This window comes from Pelophylax lessonae (genome assembly GCF_965119305.1).
Source record: "Pelophylax lessonae genome assembly, chromosome: 11".
In the NCBI taxonomy this organism is placed as follows: Eukaryota; Metazoa; Chordata; class Amphibia; order Anura; family Ranidae; genus Pelophylax; species Pelophylax lessonae.
In genome coordinates this window covers 28,212,620-28,235,303 of record NC_138778.1, presented here as the reverse complement: position 1 = coordinate 28,235,303, position 22,684 = coordinate 28,212,620, and the positions used below count along the sequence as shown (strand labels likewise).

At 43.5% G+C, this 22,684-nt stretch overlaps 1 protein-coding gene across 1 annotated transcript in view; it reads right to left on the bottom strand.

Moving 5' to 3' along the window:
- MYCBPAP (MYCBP associated protein) overlaps positions 1-22,684 on the bottom strand; it is an 80,802-nt gene that overhangs the window by 57,032 nt on the left and 1,086 nt on the right. The window contains exons 2-8 of the mRNA XM_082272496.1: positions 19,577-19,710; positions 14,087-14,246; positions 10,205-10,311; positions 4,636-4,813; positions 3,570-3,685; positions 3,345-3,495; positions 827-936 (exon numbers count right to left, since the gene is read on the bottom strand). Of these exons, the coding sequence (XP_082128622.1) occupies positions 827-936; positions 3,345-3,495; positions 3,570-3,685; positions 4,636-4,813; positions 10,205-10,311; positions 14,087-14,246; positions 19,577-19,710 (956 nt within the window). The remainder of the gene's footprint in view (positions 1-826; positions 937-3,344; positions 3,496-3,569; positions 3,686-4,635; positions 4,814-10,204; positions 10,312-14,086; positions 14,247-19,576; positions 19,711-22,684) is intronic.

The following is a 22,684-nucleotide window of genomic DNA, read 5'->3' as shown; positions in this document are numbered from 1 at the left end:
CCAATTGAGCATTGTTTAAACGCCATGGCCTACCTGAGTATTATTGCTAACCATGTCCATCCCTTTATGACTACAGTGTACCCATCTTCTGATGGCTCCTTCCAGCAGGATAATGCACCATGTCACAAAGCTCAAATCATCTCACCACTGGTATCTTCAACATGAGAATGAGGTCACTATACTCCAATGGCCTCCACAGTCACCACATCTCAATCCAATACAGCACCTTTGGGATGTGGTGGAATAGGAGATTGGCATCTTAGATGCGCAGCCAACAAATCTGCAGCAACTGCGTGATGCTATCTTGTCAATATGGACCAAAACACGTGGAATATTTACAACATCTTGTTGAATCTATACTGGTACTAGTAAGGTGTACCTAATAAAGTGGCCAGTGAGTGTGTATATATATATAATTAAATTATGTGCTCCTCTCCTTCCCACAACTTCCTCCCTCCCCAATCCTTTTTCCCTCCCCCTCCCCTTTTTTATGACTTGCTCCATTGGAGAGAATACTAAATAGTTTTGATCTTATTTTATTCCTATGTTCACTTGCTTTCAGATGGGTCACTATTTCTCTCTCTCACTGGCACAAGTACAGCTAAACTGAATGTCCTGATGAAGCTGACATTCCATGAAATGCGTAGACTGATAGAGCGGGTCTGTCCAGATTGTATCTGTACCCCGAAAGGGTCATGCCTTTCTTTCATATTGGTTTTTAAATTTTGTATGCAATAAATATTGTCTATTTTTAAATAATAAATTTAATGGCATTGTTCAATTTTATATAAAATTCTCTCCTCCAGCGTTTAGTCTCTCTTTTTACCGGCTTTGTGAAGTTGAGTTCCTCCATGATGGCTTTCAGCTCATGCCGACGATGCTGCAAATACAAACTGTTATCCCACTTGTTATAATATGGAGGACGCTCTGCAAGACCTGGGGAAACAATAGTGAAATGTGAAAAAATTCAGGAGCCCAATTAAGTAAAGCCCGAAATATACAGTACAACATCAAACATAGCATAGCAAAACGCTTTTGTTAGTTAAAGATGATGTATAGGAATAGAAAAAAAACAAACGCATACTCACCTCCATGCTGCAGCTGTCCCCTGCTGGGTCTAAGCCCGAGAAATGAGCGATCACATGACTGCTGATCACTCAGTTCTCGGCCCGCTCAGAGCTGAGAGCGGTGACTGTCAGTCTCTGCCCTGCCCCTCTGGCTCCCAGCCGCACACTGAGAGGCTGAGCCAGCTGCCAATCAGGGATCCAGTTCTGTCCTAACAATAGGGTTGGGATCCTTCCAGGGCCTGGAGCGGTTTTGTTACGTCCTAATGGGCACCACCATAGTTCTTCTAAACACAGGCACTCAAATCAACACGTACCATAAATATCCAAATGTTGGAGATGCTGGATTGTGATCCTGGATTTGGAACTAACCTTGTATGACCTTTAATCCACACCATATCAGTTTTTTTTTTCAAGCTACATTCAGATAAGTGGGCAGCAACAGACAGTGGTGTCTGCCGGCAAGAATCAGCATGTGTGAACAGCAGCAGCTGTAAGATTTGTACTGTGTGCAAATCAATGGCCAGAGCCATCGCTGTTCGCATGTAGCTTCTTATCCTAGCAAATACGGACCCTGGATGCACCTGTGCATCCAGGGGAAGTGTTTAATTGCTTTGGCCACACACAAACTGGCTGCAGCTAATCAGACAGTTTAAATGCTGCCATACATGGGCAGACTGGGCAGGGGGGCAATTGTCCCCCAGGCTGCTCTGATGCCCTGTAAAAAGGCAGCCACAGACATGCCTAAAGGCTTCCTGGTGAAGAGGACTAAAAGGTCCTCACCTGTGTCCTACAAAGTGCAGGATGATAATGAGGACAGAGCATAGGCCATCCCCCTGGCATGGATGGGTCGAGCAGAGGCCAGCTCCGTGCCCCGCCAGAGGCTGTCCACCTGGTTAGCCCCAACCGAGCTGGAGGTGATGCAGCAGGTGCTTTCCAGCCCAACCTGCTCGGTGAGCAGAGGGCACCTGGAACAGAGCTTCAGCCTGGGATGGGGGTCAGGAGGAGGCAGGGAGGAGAGAGAGCTGCAGGGGGGTTGAGTCACTGCACCAAGGGCCTCTGGGTTGTACTTGCCCCCTTGGCCAAACATTGCCAGTCATCCCCTTCTGCCATAGCACAGGTACAGCTGTGCCCAGTGGCATTTAGCCACCTCTGTACACAGCTTCTGTGTTAGGCTATTTTGTTTTAGGCTTTTGGCAAAAGTTGGCCGAAATCAGTTTCTGTTTTCAGTTTGTTTAATTAAGCTTTGAAAAGATGTTAGAAGCTGCACAACTGTTCCAGATTCTGCCTGCTCCAGTCTTAAGCCTCGTACACACAAGTGGAAATTCGGCTGGGATTTTTCGTCCGACGACCGATCTGTCGATTTTCAGCTTGTTAGTATGATGCTTCCGACAACCGACTCCGACTTTTCGGCCGAAAAAATCCTGGTGTGCAGGCAATAAAATTTTTGTCGACCGTCAAAACACGTCCGATTTTCGTCTCATTAGTACAGATTTAGATGGGGAAAAACCAACAGACACCACTCTGGACAAAAGACGGACGACCGGTCGGCGGAAATTCGTTGCGTGTGTACGAGGCTTTAGTCATTTTTTGTCTATCAGAGGCTAAAAGCTGCTGCGGCTGGACGGTGCACTGGGTGGTACTAACATTTACAGCAGTATGTACCCAAGGACAAAGGGCCAGAATACAAGAAGTCTGCATTTGTCCCTGGGTGCAAACTGGCCTAAACCTTACTAACATTTTGTGTACCACCCAGGCAGAGCAGCTTTCAGCCTCTCAGACATTTACAGGCTGCTGGCAGGGTGGGTGGACTGTGTGCCTGTGCCTTGCGCCCACAAAAGCGCCCAGTGTGATAGAGGCGTAAAGGGTATCACTTTAACTCCATACTTTCTGCATTATTCAATGGCTAACATGGTACAATATTCTACTACTGCTTTAGACCTGCTGAGGCAATGAAAAAATTGGAGTAATATTACTTTAGAACACTAGAGGAGGCAATATACAAGCCACAAGCCAGTGTACATGTATTTTAGACTTCGACTAAATTGTACAGTTTTTATGCATGGGATTTTCAATACACTTCCCTTACAGGGTGTTCTGGAACTACTCTATGTACTCTATGTGAGTGATGACACCTGTCATATTCCCTGATATGAGCAGCTGGAGAACCAGAAAATGTAAATGAATAAAAAAAGGCCAATTACTAGGCCTAATCAAGCTGTCAATCATGCAGCACACCTCTAAAATCTCCCTGTGAAGCCCCCTTAATTTTTATTATACCTGTTTCCTGCTTGATGCAAGAGGGTTTGCCTATGTGAGTGATAGGCGATGGGTAACCACGTTCACTCTGCATGAGTGTTATTGGCAATCCACTCAGCTCATCGCCAATCCGCTCAGGCACATTCCAGAACTCACTTCCAACACGATAACCCTGTAGGAAATAAATGTTAGTGCCTTGGTCCAATAACATTCATCATTTGTATACAGTTGTATAGTCAAACCCACCTTGCCGCTTTCTAGTGCTGGGATACAGCGGTCTATAGCATGTCGCTCCTCCTGGATCCTGCGGTAATCGTCGCAAATGTTCATCACAAGCTGCTCACTAGGCTTACCCAGGCGCCCTGAATGAACATGTAATATTGAGAAGGCCATAAGAGAGAGGAGTGTGTCATTGTCAGCCTGGGCTCACAGGATGTGATGTGCCATCATTCAACTGGAAGAGGGCTGGCACTGGATGATGGAGGACCTGGAAGGCACCGCTGGATTTGGAAATATTTTTTTAGACTGGGAGGGGAATGGAATAAAAAACAAACCCTGAGCTCTATTTTTATAAAATCTTATATGTAGAGACTATACAAAGCAATATTGCCCATACCATGTAGATATTGTCAGACAGTCTTTGCCCTCAAATTTCATGCCCTGTTATGCAACAGGTTCATTTTATTGCCCACCTTTCTCCGCTACACCACCCCTCCTGGGTACTGGGTATTTACAGCTGGGAGGAAGTATACATCTCTCTTCCAATGCTCCCACAATGCAGTGCTAGTTACCATCAGACAGGGGAGTCAGTGGAAGGTAAGCATAGGCTAAGGGTAAGGGGTGGACTATACAGTAAATCAGTCATCTGCTTTAATAGAGATCTCAAGGCTAAATGTCTAGGCCAGTGATGGCGAACCTTGGCACCCCAGATGTTTTGGGACTACATTTCCCATGATGCTCCTGTACTCTGCAGTGTAGTAGAACATCATGGGAAATGTAGTTCCAACACATCTGGGATGCCAAGGTTTGCCATCACGGGTCTAGGCCATTTCGTCATGTGACCATAAATGGAAGCAGCCCATGGCAGAAAGATTTTTTAAGTTTGCTACCCTCTATTCATCTCTGCATGGCTGTAACATATAAATACAGGTCCACTTTATTATACTAACCTAAAGTATAAAAACAACAAATAGGATCTGACAAGCGGGTGATGCAGAAACTATTCTTAAATTCCCATATCGGAGACCCAATGATATTTATACACATACAGTAGTCATGCTGACTGCCCAATGAACAAATAATAATAACTAACGGGATAATGAGTCAAGCTGCCTCTTCCTTAGGTCCATGTGATACTGCCAGTTGAGTAGAGCGTTGTCCTGATTGTGGTGACAGTAGATATTCTCCTTCTGTTGGAGTCTCCCAGTCTCATCCTGTGTTCCCAAGCTCAGGAAATCTGGCTGTGTCCGTTCTGGGACAAGCTCAGCAACCTAAACACAAATTGTGACTTAAAGTTAACAAATGAATACTGAATAGCAACACTTATAACAGACATTCTAGTCCATGAGAAAGAGGAACATGGCCATACCCAAAGGCCTGGATATACAGTCATGGCAAAAATATTGGCACCCCTGTATTTCTGTTAGTTAATGCACCACTTTTCCCCAAAAAATTGTTGCCATTACAAATGTTTAGGCATTCTAATGTTTATTTCTTTTCTTTGCATTGGTATGACACATAAAAGTGAAGAAACAAAAAGCCAAATCTGACACATTCCACGCAAAACTCCACAAATAGACTGGACAAAATGATTGGCACCTTCTCAAAATTATAATAAATAATTGCATTCTAAGCTTGTGATGCTCCATTCATTTGTCCTTAACCACCTGCTGACTGCTCACTAGAGCTCTACTGCGGCAAAGTGGTTCGTTATTGTCTGGCGACATAGACCTATTCAGTCACAGCGGGAGTCGGGCCAGGGGAGGAGCAGCCGCTGCTCTTTCCCGATCGTCGGGGAATCGAGTGTGGAGATCCGCCTGCTTGTGTAAACAGAGCGGGTGGATCTCCTAAGTGACAGGCAGGGTCAGATTGCAGGGTTCAGCATAGCTGAACATGCGATCTGTCCCTGTGTCACACAGTCACCTCCCCCCACACATGTCAGTAAGCACCAGGCATACATTAACCCCTCCCTCTCCAATAAAATTAACCCCTTCACTGCCAGTGTCATTTTTACAGTAACAGTGCATATTTATAGCACTGATTACTGCAGTAATGTCACTGGTACCACCAAAAGTGTCAAAAATGTCAGTCAAGGGTCCGATCTGTCCGCCGCAGTCCCGCAAAAAAAAAACGCAGATCACCGCCATTACGCGTTAAAAAAAAAGACACCAAAAATGACAAAAATCTTTCCCTTAGTTAGTAAACGCAATAACTTTTGCGCAAACCAATCAAAATACGATTTTTACATTTTTTTAGGGGAATTTCATATAAAAAAATGTGAAAAATATTGTTATTTTTTCAAAAATTATGCTCTTTTTTTGTTTATAGCGCAAAAAGTAAAAATCGCACAGGTGATCAAATACCACCAAAAGAAAGCTCTGTTTGTGGGAAAAAAAGGACGTAAATTTTGTTTGGGTATGGCGTCGCATGACCGCGCAATTGTCAGTTAAATTCGCATAGTGCTGAATCGCAAAAAGTGGCCTGGACGTAAGACAGCAAAATTTCCTTTGTTAAAGTGGTTAAACTCACCTGTATTAACAGGTGCTGACAAAATAGAAATCACCCCGGCAATCAGTTAAAATGGTGAGAAATTGACTCAACCTTTCTGTTGTGTGTCTCTGTGTGCCACATGGAGCATGGAGAAGAGAAAGTGCAGCAAAGAATTGACTGAGAAATTGAGAACAAAAATTGTGAAAAGCATAGAAAATCTCAAGGTCCATCTCCAGAGATCTTCATTTTCATGTGTGTCCACTGTGCGCAACATTGTCAAGAAGTTTACAGCCCATGGCACTGTAGTTAATCTCTCTCTGGACGTGGATGAAAGAGAAAAATTAATCAAAGATTGCAATGAAGGATTGTTCGAATGATGATAAAGAACCTTGATAAACTTCCAGACAAATTCAAGATGACCTTCAGGCACAGGGTGCAACTGTGTCAGCTTGCACTATACGCCGCCATCGGAATGAAAAGGGACGCTATGGTAGGAGACCCAGGAGGACCCCACTGCTGACACAGAAACATAAAAAAGCCAGATTGGAGTTTGCCAAAACGTATCTCAGGAAGCCAAAATAATGTTGGGAGAATGTGCTGTGGACAGACAAAACAAAATTACAGCTTTTTGGTAAAGCCCATCATTCTACTGTTTTCAGAAAAAGAAAGGCCTTTAAATAAAAGAATACAGTCCTTACAGTCAAATATGAGGTTCACTGATGTTTTGGGGTTGCTTTGCTGCTTCAGGCTAGGGATGCACCGATCCGATATTCGGGTCAGATATCGGCCCCCGATATGGCCATTTTAGATGGATTGGGGGATCGGTAATATTGACCGATCCACTGGCCGATCCGGTTTTTGCTTGGTAATGGCTCAGCCATCCCTTACTAGGTGCAGTAGTAGTATGGGATGGGAGCCGCTACTTCCTGTATAGGTCCGGCTCACAGGCGGAGTGATATCAGATGCACTCCGCCTGTGAATGGAGGAGCCGTACACATGAAGCAGCGGCTTTGCTCTGTACTGCAGCCGCTTGCTTTGTGTGTAGCTCCGGAACGGTTCCGGTATCGGTATCGGCGATTTCACAACGCCAGATATCGGTATCGATATTGGGTCCAAAAAGTCGGATCGGTGCATCTCTACTTCAGGCACTAGATGTCTTGACCATGTGCATTGCATTATGAAATCTGAAGACTACCAAAATATTCTGGGATGCATTGTAGGGCTCAGTGTCAGAAAGTTGGGTCTCCATCAGAGGTCATGGGCCTAACAACAGGACAATGACCCAGAGCACACGTCAAAAAGCACCCAGAAATGGTTTAAGACAAAGCGCTAGTCAGCAATGAGTCCAGATCTAAATCCCATAAAGCACCTTTGGAGAGATCTCAAAACAGCAGTTGGGAAAATGAACCCTTCCAACCTGAGAGACCTGGAGCAGTTGGCAAAAGAAGAGTGGTCCAAAATTCCAGTAGAGAGGTGTAACAAATTCACTGATGATTACAGGAAGCGATTGATTTCAGTTAATTTTTCCAAGGAGTGTGCTACCAAATATTAAATTGAGGGTGCCAATAATTTTGTCCAGTCCATTTTTGGAGTTTTGTGTGGATAATGTCAGATTTGGCTTTTTGTTTCTCCACTTTTTTGTGTCATACCAATACAAACAAAATAAATAAACATGAGAATACCTAAACACTTGTAATTGGAACAATTTCTGGGTAAAGTGGTGCATTATCTAACAGAAATGAAGAAATGCCAATATTGTTGGCCATGACTGTACACTATATGGACAAAAGCAAGTGGACACCACTCCAAATATTTGAGTTTAGGTGTACGAAATACAAAAACATTTCAAACAAATGTGCACTGCCAACCTTGTGCTTTGGGTGAGGCCTTATTTGCTTCAGCATTATTGTGCCCCTGTGCACAAAGCCAAATCCATAAAGACATGGTTTCGGTGTGGAGAGGCCTGCACAAAGCCTTGACCCCAGCCCTACTAAACATCTTTGGGATGAACACCGATTACAAGCCAGGCCTTCTGATCCAAAATCAGAATCTGACCTCTCAAATGCAGAATGGGTACAAATTCCCACAGACACACTTCAAAATCTTGTAGAACGTCTACTCAGAAGACTGGAAGCTGTTACAGCCATAAAAGGGAGCTAATGCCATACTGATGGCCATGGTTTTGGGATGGGATGACTAAGCAAATTCAGTTCTTGAAACGCGTCAACTGTTCCTGTTCATTGTCCTTGATGCCTGTCATTTTTGGATTACAATTTTATTAATAAAGCCCATTGATCTTCATGTCGGAGTGCGGTCTACTTTTCCTGTTCTTTGGATCTTGCTTGGGTTGCGGATCAGACGTGCACCCGATGTTTGACGATTTTATTTCTCACACCTGAGCGGCAGCAGCTCTCTGCGTTCCTATGTCCAACAAGCTCATATAGGTGTGATGGTCAGTAGTCCACAGACTCTGGCCATGTAGTGTAAGGTTACATCATTATCCATTATAATTATTGAGCAGCTACTGAAACCAAACAATTTAATTGTTCTCCAAAAGAAAGCTTGGGTTAAAAATGTTCAATAAATGTTCTTAAACCCTTACAGCGATAACACATACACAGACAAAGAGGCACACAAAACAGACCAGACGGGATGGTATAAAGTGGCTTAACAACCACTTTAAAGGGGAAGTTTCGATTCCAGAGGGGGGCATTTGCCCCCCTTGCCCCTACCTGCAGACGCCCATGCCTACAGGTTAGCTTATAATAAAGTTTTAAAAGTAGTAAATTTTACTACTTAGCCACTTGCCAACCGCCTCCTGTATATTTAATGCGGCGCGCAGCCGCTTACAGGCAAAGCGACGTAGTACTACGTCGCTTGCCAAAGAGCCTGTAGGGGGCGAGCGCACGCCGATGGCATGCTCCCGCCCCCGCTCGTTCCCTGCCTAGCCAGCGCGTGTGACCAGCGGCTCCGATGTCCGCCGGCCACTCGCGATCTCCCTCAAACGAGGGAGAAAGACAGACGGCTGATGTAAACACAGCCGTCTGTCATTCTCCCTGAAGTAATGACAGAGGCTATGTGATTCTGCTATGTAGGATCGTATGTCTCTGTGATTACTTCACTAGCCACGCCCCCTAACAGTTAGAATCACTAGCCACGCCCCCTAACAGTTAGAATCACTAGCCACGACCCCTAACAGTTAGAATCATGCCCCTAGGGACACACTTAACCCCTTGATCACCAATAAAGTTAACCCCTTCCCTGCCAGTGTCATTTTTACAGTAACAGTGCATATTTATAGCACTGATTACTGTAGTAATGTCACTCGTACCCCCAAAAGTGTCAAAAATGTCAGTCAGGGGTCCGATCTGTCCGCCACAATGTCGCAGTCCCGCAAAAAAAAAAAAAAAAAAAAAAAAAAAATCGCAGATCACCGCCATTACTAGTTAAAAAAAAAAAACAATAAAAATTACATAAATCTTTCCCGTAGTTAGTAAACACAATAACTTTTGCGCAAATCAATCAAAATACGCTTATTGCAGTTTTGTTACCAAAAATATGTAGCAGAAAACAAATTGGCCTAAAATGTTAAAAAATTTTGATTTTTACATTTTTTTTGAGAATTTCATATAAAAAAATTGAAAAATGTTGTTTTTTTTTAAATTGTCGCTCTTTTTTTGTTTATAGCGCAAAAAATAAAAATCGCACAGGTGATCAAATACCACCAAAAGAAAGCTCTGCTTGTGGGAAAAAAAGGACATCAATTTCATTTGGGTACAGCGTCGCACGACTGCGCAATTGTCCGTTAAAGTCACGCAGTGCCGAATCGCAAAATAGGGCCTGGTCTTTGAGCAGCCAAATCCTCCGGGGCTGAAGTGGTTAAAAGCAGTAAACTTTACTACTATTTTGATCATTTCTGTCTCCATCAAAAATGAAAACAAATAAGAAAACAAAAAATGGCTTGGCTTTTATTACCCTCGCTGTTTACCTGCATTGAGGCAGTCCTAGAAGTTACATCATTATTTACCATTTTTACAGTATAAATGACTGCAGTTACTTTAGGAATAAGTTGTGAAATTAATATTTTAAGACACGTAAAAGCAAGAATTTCCCCAGAAGGGAAAAAAGCTGCTGTATGCTGCAATACAAAGTTTTGAGGAAAACAGACTTGCCTGCAAGTTTCCTCTTGCTGTGGCTTCTTTTCTCAGTTCCTGCAAACTCCCCAGAATGTTATGTGGCTGAAGATGACCGTGCGTGCCACTGAGAGGTAACTCTGCTTCTAAAACACAACCGGTGTTAAAAGTTTACTTTCGATAAGAACATATAGCACTTAAAGGGTCAGTCAACCCCAAACTGATTTCATAGTTAAAATGATATTAAACTCAAAACCAAAAATGTAATATATTGCAGCTTAGGAATCATTGAAGCCACTTGCAGATCAAGCCTATTGTGGCATTTTTTGTTTACAAGTTTAAATCAGTATTTTTTGCTAGAACCGCCAAACATTATATATTTATTTTAGCAGAGACCCTAGGGAATAAAATGGCGAGCATTGCAATTTTTTATGTCACATGGTATTTGCCCAGCGGTTTGTCAAATGCAATGTTTTTAAGAAAAAAAAAAACATTTTGATGAATAAAAAGGAAACAAAAAACAATATGTACCCCACTTTTTTTGTAAAATATGAAAAACGATGTTACGCAGAGTAAATAGATACCCAACATGTCACATGCTTGTGGAATGGCGACAAACTATGATAGGTAAAAATCTCCATAGGTGAGGCTTTAAAATTTTTTACAGGTTACCAGTTTAGAGATACAGAGGAAGTCTAGCGCTAAAATTATTGCTCTTGCTCCAACGTTCATGGCGACACCTCACATGAGTGGTGCAATGCAAACACAGTTTACATATGCGTGCACGACTTACCTATGCGTTCGCTTCTGCACGCGAGCCCAGAGGGATGGGGGGGGGGGGCGCATTACTTTTTATTTTATTTTTCTTATTTAATTTATTTTTTGTTTTTTATTTTTACACTGTACCTTGAATAGTTTTTTTTTGTGCACTTTTACTCCGATTACAAGGATTTAAAAAGAAAAAGAAAATGTTTCCGCCCTAGACCATAAGTAACGTCATGACGTCGCTGTGATCTTCCAAATCGTAGAGGCAATCAGAGATTATCTGGTCTCTGTTCACTGCTATGAACAGCCGCCCGAACCGTCGGATGGTTTTTCAGGTGTGCAGGTAAAAACAGTAGGCTCGAAAAACACCGCCGAGTGGCAGGAGGGGGACATCCCCTCCCGCTGCTTCTGAAAGCAAGCCAGCGGCTAATGTGACGCTCAGACCGTTTTTACTTTTTTTTGCTAGTACCTCCAAACATTATACATTGTTTTTAGTAAAGGCCCTATAGAATAAATGTTGTGTGCTGCAATTTTTTATGTCACATTGTATTGGCTCAGCTGTTTTTAAGCACAAATTTTTGAAAAAAAAAAAAACACATTCATGATTAAAATTTAAAAAAAAAACAGTAAAGTTAGCCCAATTTTTTTGTATAATGTGAAAGATTATGTTACGCTAAGTAAATAGATACCTTACATATCACACTTTAAAATTGCATCTGCCCATGGAACGCCTTTACAGATTACCAGTTTGGAGTTGCACAGGAGGTCTGGTGCTAGAATTCATGCTCTTGCTCTGACGTTCGCGACAATACCTCACATGTGTAGTGCAATCACCGTTTACATATGAGTACAGGAGTAACGTATGTGTTCGCATTTGCGCGTAAGCACAGTGGGATGTGGGCTCTTTAAATTTTTATTTATATATTTATTTTATGCAAAACATTTTTTTTTGTTGTACAAACTTTATTGCTATAACAAGGGATAAGCAACATCCCTTGTGATAGCATGGGCTGTGGCAGGTCCTCTTTATGGAGAGATTTGGGGTCTATTAGACCCCAAATCTCTGTTCTGGCCCCCCATGCAGCCGATCAGACAGAGATCAGTCCGATTGGCTGCTTCTCTGGCCGCTGGTGGCCAGGTAAACAAAGGGGCAGAATCGGAAGTGACGTGTAGTCGCTGGTCCCGGTTTCCAGGGTTACAGAGAGAGGGGAAATTACATTAGTTCCACTCTCTCTGTCCCAGATTGCCATCACCGCTGACCGCATCGCTCCTGGCCTCCATGATGGGACCAGAGAGCCCTGGAGAGGTGGCGGCGGTGGCAAGAGGGGGGTGGAACCCCCTTTTGCCACCCGCAGAAGTGATCCGAGTGGCTAATTAGCCACTCGGATCACTTCTGCCTGAAATGGGATCGCCGGCTGCAAATAATTATACTGGGATGATGCCTGTAGGTGCACCCACCATCCCAGTATAACCACTGAAACCCAAGGGCGTACAGGTACATCCTTGGGTGGGAAGTGGTTAAAGAAGAATTGCAGGTATGACATATTTTTACGACTATATTAGTCCAGCTTGGAGCAATGTTAGTATGTATGGGTCATACCTGTGGGATCCCCATGAAAGCTGGAAATCACTAAAGTAGACACCGCTACCACAGTGATCCCCACTTGCTTCTGGGTCCCGTGGCAAGCGACTCCCCTGCTGCATTGGGAAAACAGGAGGTTGGCTACATGACACAGGCGCCATTCAGAGGATGCTTTGCATTTTCCCAATGATGCAAAGCTTTCTCTGATTGGATGAGGTGGTGAGTGTGAGACACAACTCCCCCATCTCTCCACATTGTCCAATCAGAAAACACTTTGCAGTCATCATCCTATGAATGGTGTCTGTGCCATGGATCCAACCTCCTTTCTTCACAATGCAGCGGCTCAGCACAGGACTCGGAGGCTAGCAGTGTCTACTACAGTGATTTCCAGCATCCAAAGGGATCCCACAAGCTGGACCAATGTAACTATGTAAAAAATGCCAGAGCTGGAATTCACCTCATTCACACCTCATTGACAGTTCCAAATCGCATGACAAGACGCATCCTATTGTCGGCAATGGAACCATTCAAATCGGTGTGACTCTGTCCTTGCCAAACTGATTTGAAAAAAAGGGTCCTGCACTATTTTTTTCCAAAAAGCTAATAAGATATGTAGCGCCAAAGGATCACAGAAAGGATCACCATTTGCTGATGATATTCCACTTATTTATATTAATTCAATATTTTTTTTTTACTAGCACGGGCACCTTATTGTGATATTTTGATATTAAGTTAATATTAATCACAGCTTTAGTCTTTTATCACCTGGATTTTAAAATAATCCGTCACCACATGATTTATAGCACGTGCACTTTTATTGTGGTACTCATTTATTTATTGATTGTTATTGTGGTACTCACTTATTTATTTATTGATTTATTTTTGTAAGATACCTGATATTCACTTTGCTTCATTATTTCATCCTTTGGCGCTACATATCTTATTAGCTTTTTGGATGACTTTTAGTGTTAGGTAAATGCACTTATGTAAGCAGCCTTAGGTCCCCCCATTTGGCGATCTTAGCCAACCATTGGGATTTTATTGATTTCTTCTTAGTGGTCAGCGCTGATTTACCATTTAGATACTGCACTATTTTTTTGCCATTTCAGGTGCAACTTGCATAGACATCTGTGCATGAAGTCACACAGATCTCAGCCAAGTCACACCTGAAGTCGCACTGACCTGCGGCTTTGAAGTCGCACAATTTCAAAATCGGATTCAGTTTGAACGGGGGCTTACACTTCCTACCAGCATCCTAAATCTTACAGGGACTCTTGGTGAGATCTCTGCCACTGGTCTAAACACCTGCTGTGCCTATTAGGAGGCGCTCACATCATCCCTGCAGGATTTGTTTGCATTTATTAGATACTATGAGGAATAGAGCTAGGGCACACACACAAACGTGGACAGGAGCACTAAAAAAAAAAATTCCTAGGTGAACAGAAACAGAGTCGGGAAATGTGGCAGAAGGTCTTACCGGTGGAGCATCCAAGGCATAAAAAACATTGGGCTGACCCACTTTTGGGTGGACTCGACCCTTTACCAAACACATATGAACACTTATACTGGAATACCTGAAAATGTGCGTCCTCTGGAAGAAGAATCTTGTGGTGCAGGACGAGCCACCAACAACTGTCTTTTTCTGCTCTCCTCTTTATCATGATGTTTGCGAATTAAAATTCTATTTGTAACTGAGGACTTCTGCTCTTCTTTGGGGCGTCGAGGCAAATGGAGCTATCAAAAAAAAAAAAACACTGTGTCATTTCACAAGTATCCTAATAACCGCAGTACAGTAAGGGGACATAAAGTAATGCAATACAGTGCATCCGGGAAGTATTCACAAAGCTTTACTTTATCCACATTTTGTTATGTTTACAGCCTTATTCCAAAACGGATTAAAGCGGAGTTCCGGCCTATTTTGCAACTTTGGTGATTCCTGGAGTGCTCGCTATGCTGATCAACAATTGGGCATTTTCAATTTTTTTCGGGGGTCCCTTACCTTATTTTTAGGGCATTTTTGATTGTACTTCCTCCTTCTCCCCCCTCTGTGGCCACGGCCACCGACATCACTTCCGCCTTTGCATTGCATCCTGGGAGCTGTTTGTCATCACTCCCAGGAGGCTGGAATCAGGAAGAACTCCCAGAACACTCCCTGGAATCAGGAAGAAGGGCACAGCAGATTACACTGCGGCTTCAGGTGCCCACATCAAATGCGATGGATTAGTATTATAGGGGATTTTTAGTTAAAAAAGGTATTTGAGGCCGGAACTCCACTTTAAATTCATTATTTTCTTTAAAATTCTAAAAACAATACCCCATAATGACAATGTGAAAGAAGGTTGTTTGAAATCTTTACAAATGTATTAAAAAAAAAAAAAAAAACACATGTATAGAAGTATTCACAGCCTTTGCCATAAATCGCAAATTGAGCTCAGATGCGTCCTGTTTCCCCTGAGCATCCTAAAATGTTTCTACAACTTGATTGAAGTCTACTTGTGGTTAATTCAGTTGATTGGACATGATTTGGAAAGGCACACACCTGTCTATATAAGGTCTCACAGTTAACAGTACATGTCAGAGCACAAACCAAGCCATGAAGTCCAAGGAAATGTTTGTAGACCTATGAGATAGGAATATATAAGATCTGGGGAAGGGTACTGAAATTTTTCTGCAGCATTGAAGCACAATGGCCTCCATCATCTGTAAATTGAAGATGTTTGGAACCACCAGGACTCTTTCTAGAGCAGACCGCCTGGCCAAACTGAGCGATCAGGGAGAAGGGCCTTAGTCAGGGTGGTGACAAATAACCACTCTGGTCACTCTGACAGAGCTCCAGCGTTTCTCTGTGGAGAGAGGAGAACCTTCATGAAGAACAACCATCTCTGCAGCACTCCACCAATCAGGCCTGTATTGTAGAGTGGCTCGATGGAAGCCACTCCTCAGTAAAAGGCACATGACAGCCCGTCTGCGGTTTGCTAAAAGACACCTGAAGGACTCTCAGACCTTCTACTACAGGAGATGGTCAGAGACTGCAGACATGATACAGGAGTTGATGGTCAGAGACTGCAGACAGGATACAGGAGATGGTCAGAGATTGCAACCATACTACAGGAATTGGTCAGAGACTGCAGACATACTACAGGAGATGGTTATAAATTGCAGCCATACTACAGGAGATGGTCAGAGACTGCAGCCATACTACAGGAGATGGTCAGAGACTGCAGACATGATACAGGAGATGGTCAGAGACTGCAGACATAATGCAGGAGATGGTCAAAGATTGCAGCCATACTACAGGAGATGGTCAGAGACTGCAGACATGATACAGGAGATGGTCAGAGACTGCAGATATAATACAGGAGATGGTCAGAGACTGTGGACATAGTACAGGAGATGGTCAGAGACTGCAGATATAATACAGGAGATGGTCAGAGACTGTGGACATAGTACAGGAGATGGTCAGAGACTGCATACGTGATACAGGAGATGGTCAGAGACTGCAGACATACTGCAGGAGAGGGTCAGAAACTGAAGACATAATGAAGGAGATGGTCATAGACTGCAGACATGCAGCAGGAGATGGTCAGACACTGCAGACATATTATAGGACTGCAGACATGATACATGGGATGATCAGAGACTGCAGACATACTACAGGAGATGGTCAGAGACTGCAGACACATTATAGGACTGCAGACATGATACATGGGATGATCAGAGACTGCATACATACTACAGGAGATGGTCAGAGACTGCAGACATGATTCAGGAGATGGTCAGAGACTGCAGACACATTACAGGAGATGGTCAGAGACTGCAGACATACTACAGGAGATGGGTGGGTGTGGCCAAATTGTACAGTTGGAGGGATTTAATGGAGCATAGTTAGATAAAACTTGAGCCTACTTCCCATTTACTCAACATACATATACCATGGTCCTTTTACACAGAAAATATGCTTTAATAAGTGTGTGTGACAAGCAAGAGTCTAACAGACATGTACAGACCTCAGTGCACTCACTTTAATAAAATGAAACTGTTCCATTTCATATGCTTTCCTACACCCAACCTACCTTTAGGTACCAGCAGTTTTTGTGTTTTTTAAAAGTCAGCAGCTACAAAAAGTGTAGCTGCTGACTCTTAATAAGAACACACTCACCTGTCCCAGGATCAAGCGATGTGGCCACCTGAACCTCTCTCCCTCTTTTCCCCAGTGCCGGCATTACAAGTGTGGGCACCCCGGCTGTGACAGCTTGCAGATCCACAGCCAGATGTGCACCGTGCATGCGCGAGTCGCGCTGCGCCTCCTCAATGGTAGGGCAATCTTTTTGGACCTGTAACATGTCCCAGAAGATTGCAGGGAGGGAGGGGGAGAGGAGAGCTTCTGCTCGGATCGCCTAGGCGGCCTGATCAGAAGTAGGAGAGGGTACCTGTCAAAACTAGGTACCCGCTCCCTCCCCAAAAAAAATGACATGCCAAATGTGGCATAGGAGGGGGGATACTTAAAAGTGGAACTTTGGCTTTTGGGTGGAGCTCCGCTTTAACAAAGAACTTCAGGAGTAATGAGGTCGTCAGTTGAAGTCCGTGATGACGAAACGCGTCAGAGCGTGAGCACGCGGCTACCAAGGCAACCCTGCATAGCATCCTACGTCACGCTGTCGATACGGCCGTAGAACCAGGAAGTCAGCTACAGAGGCACCCGGTCCTTGCGGCGCGGTGGAGGCAGCGTCTGTGGCGGGAGAAGCAGGGGAAATTCCTTCGGTACACCTATATGCTTGAAACGTCTTATCCCATGTGAGTGCAAATCCTTTTAATCAATAAATATTTTGTGTGGTACATGTTACGCTATGGATCCCCTTGTTTTCATTGCATGTGATCATAATATGAGGATATGAGGAATCGCTGATCCATATTGACAAGCTTATGCCAGGACCTGGAGGTGGATCGCCATTTGATAGTGGAGGATCACTTGATTTGGTTAAAAGCGCTTGATCCTTGCAATAAGGTTACGTTTTAATACCTAGGGGAGCACGTCGGTGTGGTGAAGGCTCTTGGTGGTGTTTGGATGAATAGAGGAAGATCTGTCTTGGGACTATTCCACACTATTCTAATCTTTCCATTGCTGTGAAAAAGAGACTTGCATGACATATTTTTGCATGCCGATTTGCCAACATGACATTTATATTGATTGATTAAGAATATACCTGATCACATTCATGTATTTCAATTATTGACATATTCGCTTCTCTTGTTAGTAAGAGTGTAATAGCGCTGCTAGTGCATATATGGGCCTGGTTTATATATACGCACCTTTTGGATACCATAAATTTGCATTACAAGAACTATGTATCATCGGTATACGCTGAGAGTACTGAAAGGTTTCTCCATTGTGCTCAGCATACTCTGATGGCCGGGGGCATCCAGAGCAAGCATTGGGATTCCATGCTTCTCCTACTCTTTGGCTTCCTCGCCGAAGACAGGATCAGCCAAGGGCAATAAGAGGGCTACAGACTGTCCGGTTATTCATTAATTTCTTAAAGCGGAACTACACTGCATCTGAGCACCACAAACCAAAAACTCTATTTGATGCATTTTTAATATCCAAAACAAACTCCCTCATCCATCCATGTCTACATGTTTTATTTTGCTGAGAAATCACTTTAAACCCCCCGCCAGCATTTCTGGCCGTGGCCATCTTGAGTATGATTCATATAGCATTTAGTCCTGGAATCCATCGGACCTTAGCTCAGGCATGCATGTAGGAGAGTGTGCTTAGCTGAGAAAACCCCTCCTCCTCTCCTACCCTCCTGAAGGCTTCTGGGATGTATGACATAATTTGCCTAGGCAAAAAAGAACAGGAAGTAACTGAAGAAAAAAAAGTAAATATGATATATTTTCCTATCTATTTACTATTGCTAGAAGCATAAGGATTAAAAATAGTTAATGTCGATTGGGAGAGTGAATATCCTCTTTAACCACTCTTGGGAATAGGCATGCTCTGATGAGTCTATGCATCAGTACTATAGCAAATTCTTTACAATGCATACAGTATTTCACAAAAGTGAGTACACCCCTCACATTTTTGTAAATATTTTATTATATCTTTTCATGTGACGGCACTGAAGAAATGACACTTTGCTACAATGTAAAGTAGTGAGTGTACAGCTTGTATAACCGTGTAAATTTGCTCTCCCCTCAAAATAACTCAACACACAGCCATTAATGTCTAAACCACTGGCAACAAAAGTGAGTACACCCCTAAGAGAAAATGTCCAAATTGGGCCCAAAGTGTCAATATTTTGTGTGGCCACCATTATTTTCCAGCACTGCCTTAACCCTCTTGGGCATGGAGTTCACCAGAGCTTCACAGGTTGCCACTGGAATCCTCTTTCACTGCTCCATGATGACATCACGGAGCTGGTAGATGTTAGAGACCTTGCGCTCCTCCACCTTCCGTTTGAGGATGCCCCACAGATGCTCAATAGGTTTTAGGTCTGGAGACATGCTTGGCCAGTCCATCACCTTTACCCTCAGCTTCTTTAGCAAGGCAGTGGTCATCTTGGAGATGTGTTTGGGGTCGTTATCATATTGGAATACTGCCCTGTGGCCCAGTCTCTGAAGGGAGGGGATCATGCTCTGCTTCAGTATGTCACAGTACATGTTGGCATTCATGGTTCCCTCAAATGTACACTGTTATACAAGCTGTACACTCACTACTCCCCATTCACACCTGAGACCTTGTAACACTAACGAGTCACATGACACTGGGGAGGGAAAATGGCTAATTGGGCCCAATATGGACATTCTTACTTAGGGGTGTACTCACTTTTGTTGCCAGCGATATAGACATTAATGGCTTTGAGGGGATAGCAAATTTACACTGTTATACAAGCTGTACACTCACTACTTTACATTGTAGCAAAGTGTCATTTCTTCAGTGTTGTCACATGAAAAGATATAATAAAATATTTACAAAAATGTGGGGGTGCACTCACTTTTGTGAGATACTGTATGTCCATACCACTGAGGTAACATAGAATTATTTATCTAATACAGCCGCTCACCTTCTCCAGATCACCGAGTCTGATTGCGAGGGATTGAATTTCTTCTCCTATCAGCACGCTGCTTGTAGAGGATTCACTCAGCTCATTGGGCACTGGCGGAGTTGACTGCTCAAATACCTTTGACTTCCTTTTCTCTGTAACAATGGAGTCATAAAAAGATTTAATATTGGTAGATGTTTTTAGCTTTGCATGGTGGGATGGGGGACTATGGTGGGCCTATAGTTAAAAAAAAGAAAATGTATAATGCTATTTTCCCTGCATTCCATAATAAAAAAGACCGTGACCTAAAAACAACTCAAGGTAACAAACAAACCTTTCAGTACCTGTAAGTGGCTGTCACAGCAATATGAACTGCAGCTACAGTGCTTCTGATCTCCTGCAGCCTATAGGCCACTTTCCCGCGGGCTTTCCGATCCGATCCGCCTGTCAGTTTTTCAGGCAGACCGGATCGGATGCTCCATGCACCTCTATGGAGCAGCGGGTGTCAGCGGTGACACCCGCTGCTATCCGATCCGATCCTGTCTGTGAAATCCGGACGGATGGAAACCCTATTTTCCATCCGTCTGGAGGATTGGATTGGATGAGAACAGACAGGTGGTCAATTTTCATCTGATCCCCCCATAGAGAGCAGCAGGGCTCTAACAGCTCTGTCTCTGCACAGAGAGCGGAGATGGAGCTGTCATCCGCCTGCTCAGCGGTGATCGGCAGATCGATCCCCCACTAAGCAGAACGGACTCCGTCGGGCGCACCGCCCATGTGAAAGAAGCCATATGCAGCCACAAAGGGGTTGATTTACTAAAATTAGAGAGTGCAAAATCTGGTGCAGCTGTGTATGGTAGCCAATCAGCTTCGAACTTCAGCTTGTTCGAATAAGCTTTGGCAATAAAACCTGGAAGCTGATTGGTTTCTAAGCAGAGCTGCACCAGATTTTGCACTCTCCAGTTTTAGTAAAGATCTCCCTATGTCTACATCACATGTGTCAAACACAAGGCCAGCGGGCCGAATCCAGCCCACCAGACCGTTTTATGTGGCCCTCGCACCTCTCCTGCAGCTGCAGGAGAGCTCCAATCCTCCTCTGGTCCTCCTCCAGACCCTGTACTTTCTGTTTTCCAGCAGTGCATCCAGTTTCTTTCCAGCAGCAGCACAAGGTAAGGGAGGTGCACTGTAAAGAAAGGGAAGGTGGGGGACTCAACTTCTGATGGTGGAGAGGCTCTTGACATCTTATGTAAGGGTAGGATATGCTCTGGACATCTAGTCTTACAGATACAACTGGCACTTTCGAGGGCAATCATAATGCTGATGTGGCCCGTGATTAAATTGAATTTGACACCACTGGTCTACATGCACTTCAGCTATGGATGCATGGCATTTACCAGGTAGGGTTTCCTGATGGTGACAACAGTGGACCATGCCTGCATAACCACTTCTGGACCCGCGACGTACCCGTGCATCGCTGGATTTTGGTTGGTTACACTGGGATGATGCCTACAGCTGCTGGCTTTCTTGTAAAGCAATCCTAGCGGCTAAATCTGCTAACTTCGTCTCTCCCCCCTCCCACCGCTTTCTTCGGCTTGCTCGGGCTCTCTCGTCCCACTGGGAGACCCAGGCGACCAGCCGGCACGTCCGCCAGCTGGTCTGAAAGCTGAACAAAGCCAGGATCAGCTTTGATAGGCCCTCCGCTATAGTAACCCAGAAGTGATGACCTGATATTACTTCCGGTTTACCCAGATGTCATCTGCGCCATTTTTAAAAAAGCAAAAGGGGCAGTACTGGTAGGTGGAAAGGGGGTGGAACCAAGGGAGAGTGCTGGGATTCAGGTGATTGGAGACCAGGAGGGAATCAGAAGGGAGGGGGGGTTCCTGTAGCTATTCTCTAAGAAAAAAAGCCCTTGAGGGAAGTATTTGTGACATATCAGAACACATTATATGTAATATGTGTAGCACTGCCCCCTTGAGGACTGCTGAATTCTTCACCTTCGGGTCCCCCTGGGTTACCATTAGCAACTGCAGCATGCACAATTTAACACTTTCCTCCTTGGCTCAGTCAATAAACAGTCTAGGGGATGTAGTTGTTTTTGTTTAATTTGGGATGGGAGAAGGGAAGAGTGGGATACTCCAAATCAAACTATTCCCAGTAGATGAGGCCTTCTTACTTGCGATGCAGCCAGGCTGCTGATTCACCCTGCCACTAGGTGGATTTTAGATCAAGTCTCTGTGTAGATAACTTGATAGGATAGATTATCTTTCAGGATACCCTCCTAGTATCCCCTTTCACTCCACAGACTGACACCCGTCCTCTGATTATCCTACACTTTTTTTGAGCAGTGTATGTATGTGTGTGTGCATATATATATCTATATATGCACACACACATATATAGATAAAATGAGAAAATATATATACATAATTATTAATAATACTATTTTATTTTTTTAAATTATTATTTTATCATTAATATATTTTTTTTCTATTATTATATTTATTATTGCAACTGCTTCCATTGTATTCTCCAGGTTTTTTTTTTTTTTTTTAATTATTGATAATATTATTATTTGTATTTTTATTATTTTTATTTATCATTAGCCTTATTACTTTATATATTTTTAAGTCGCTCCGACTTAGAAAAAGGGTCCTGTACTACTTCGGGGCGACCTCGGAGCGACTTGCATAGACATTCATTTTATGAAGTCCGTGCAAGTCGTGCCGTAGTCGCGCTGCACGCGACTTCACAGGTCGCCCCGAAGTCGGATCCGACATAGTGTGAACGGAGTCTTACAGGCATTTGAGCTTTTTTTTTTTTTTTTCTGCCTCTAAGGTCCCTATGTGTAAGCTTATGTATCCATGCACATATAGGCGTTTACAGTTTGGAGGCAGCTAAAAAAAAAAATAAATAAATAAATAATAAAAAAAAACAAAAGTCGCGTTCAGGAAAGCTTTTGAGCAAAAAAAAAAGTGCCTAAATGCGCATAAAGGCATGTTAACGCTAGGCTCATCTGTGCACGGTAATACATTCATTCTAATGGGCAGAATAATTTAACATTCTGGCTAATAGAATGCATTAACACCAGATGTGTGAACGCGTGTAAACCTCTTTTTATTGCTTTTTTTC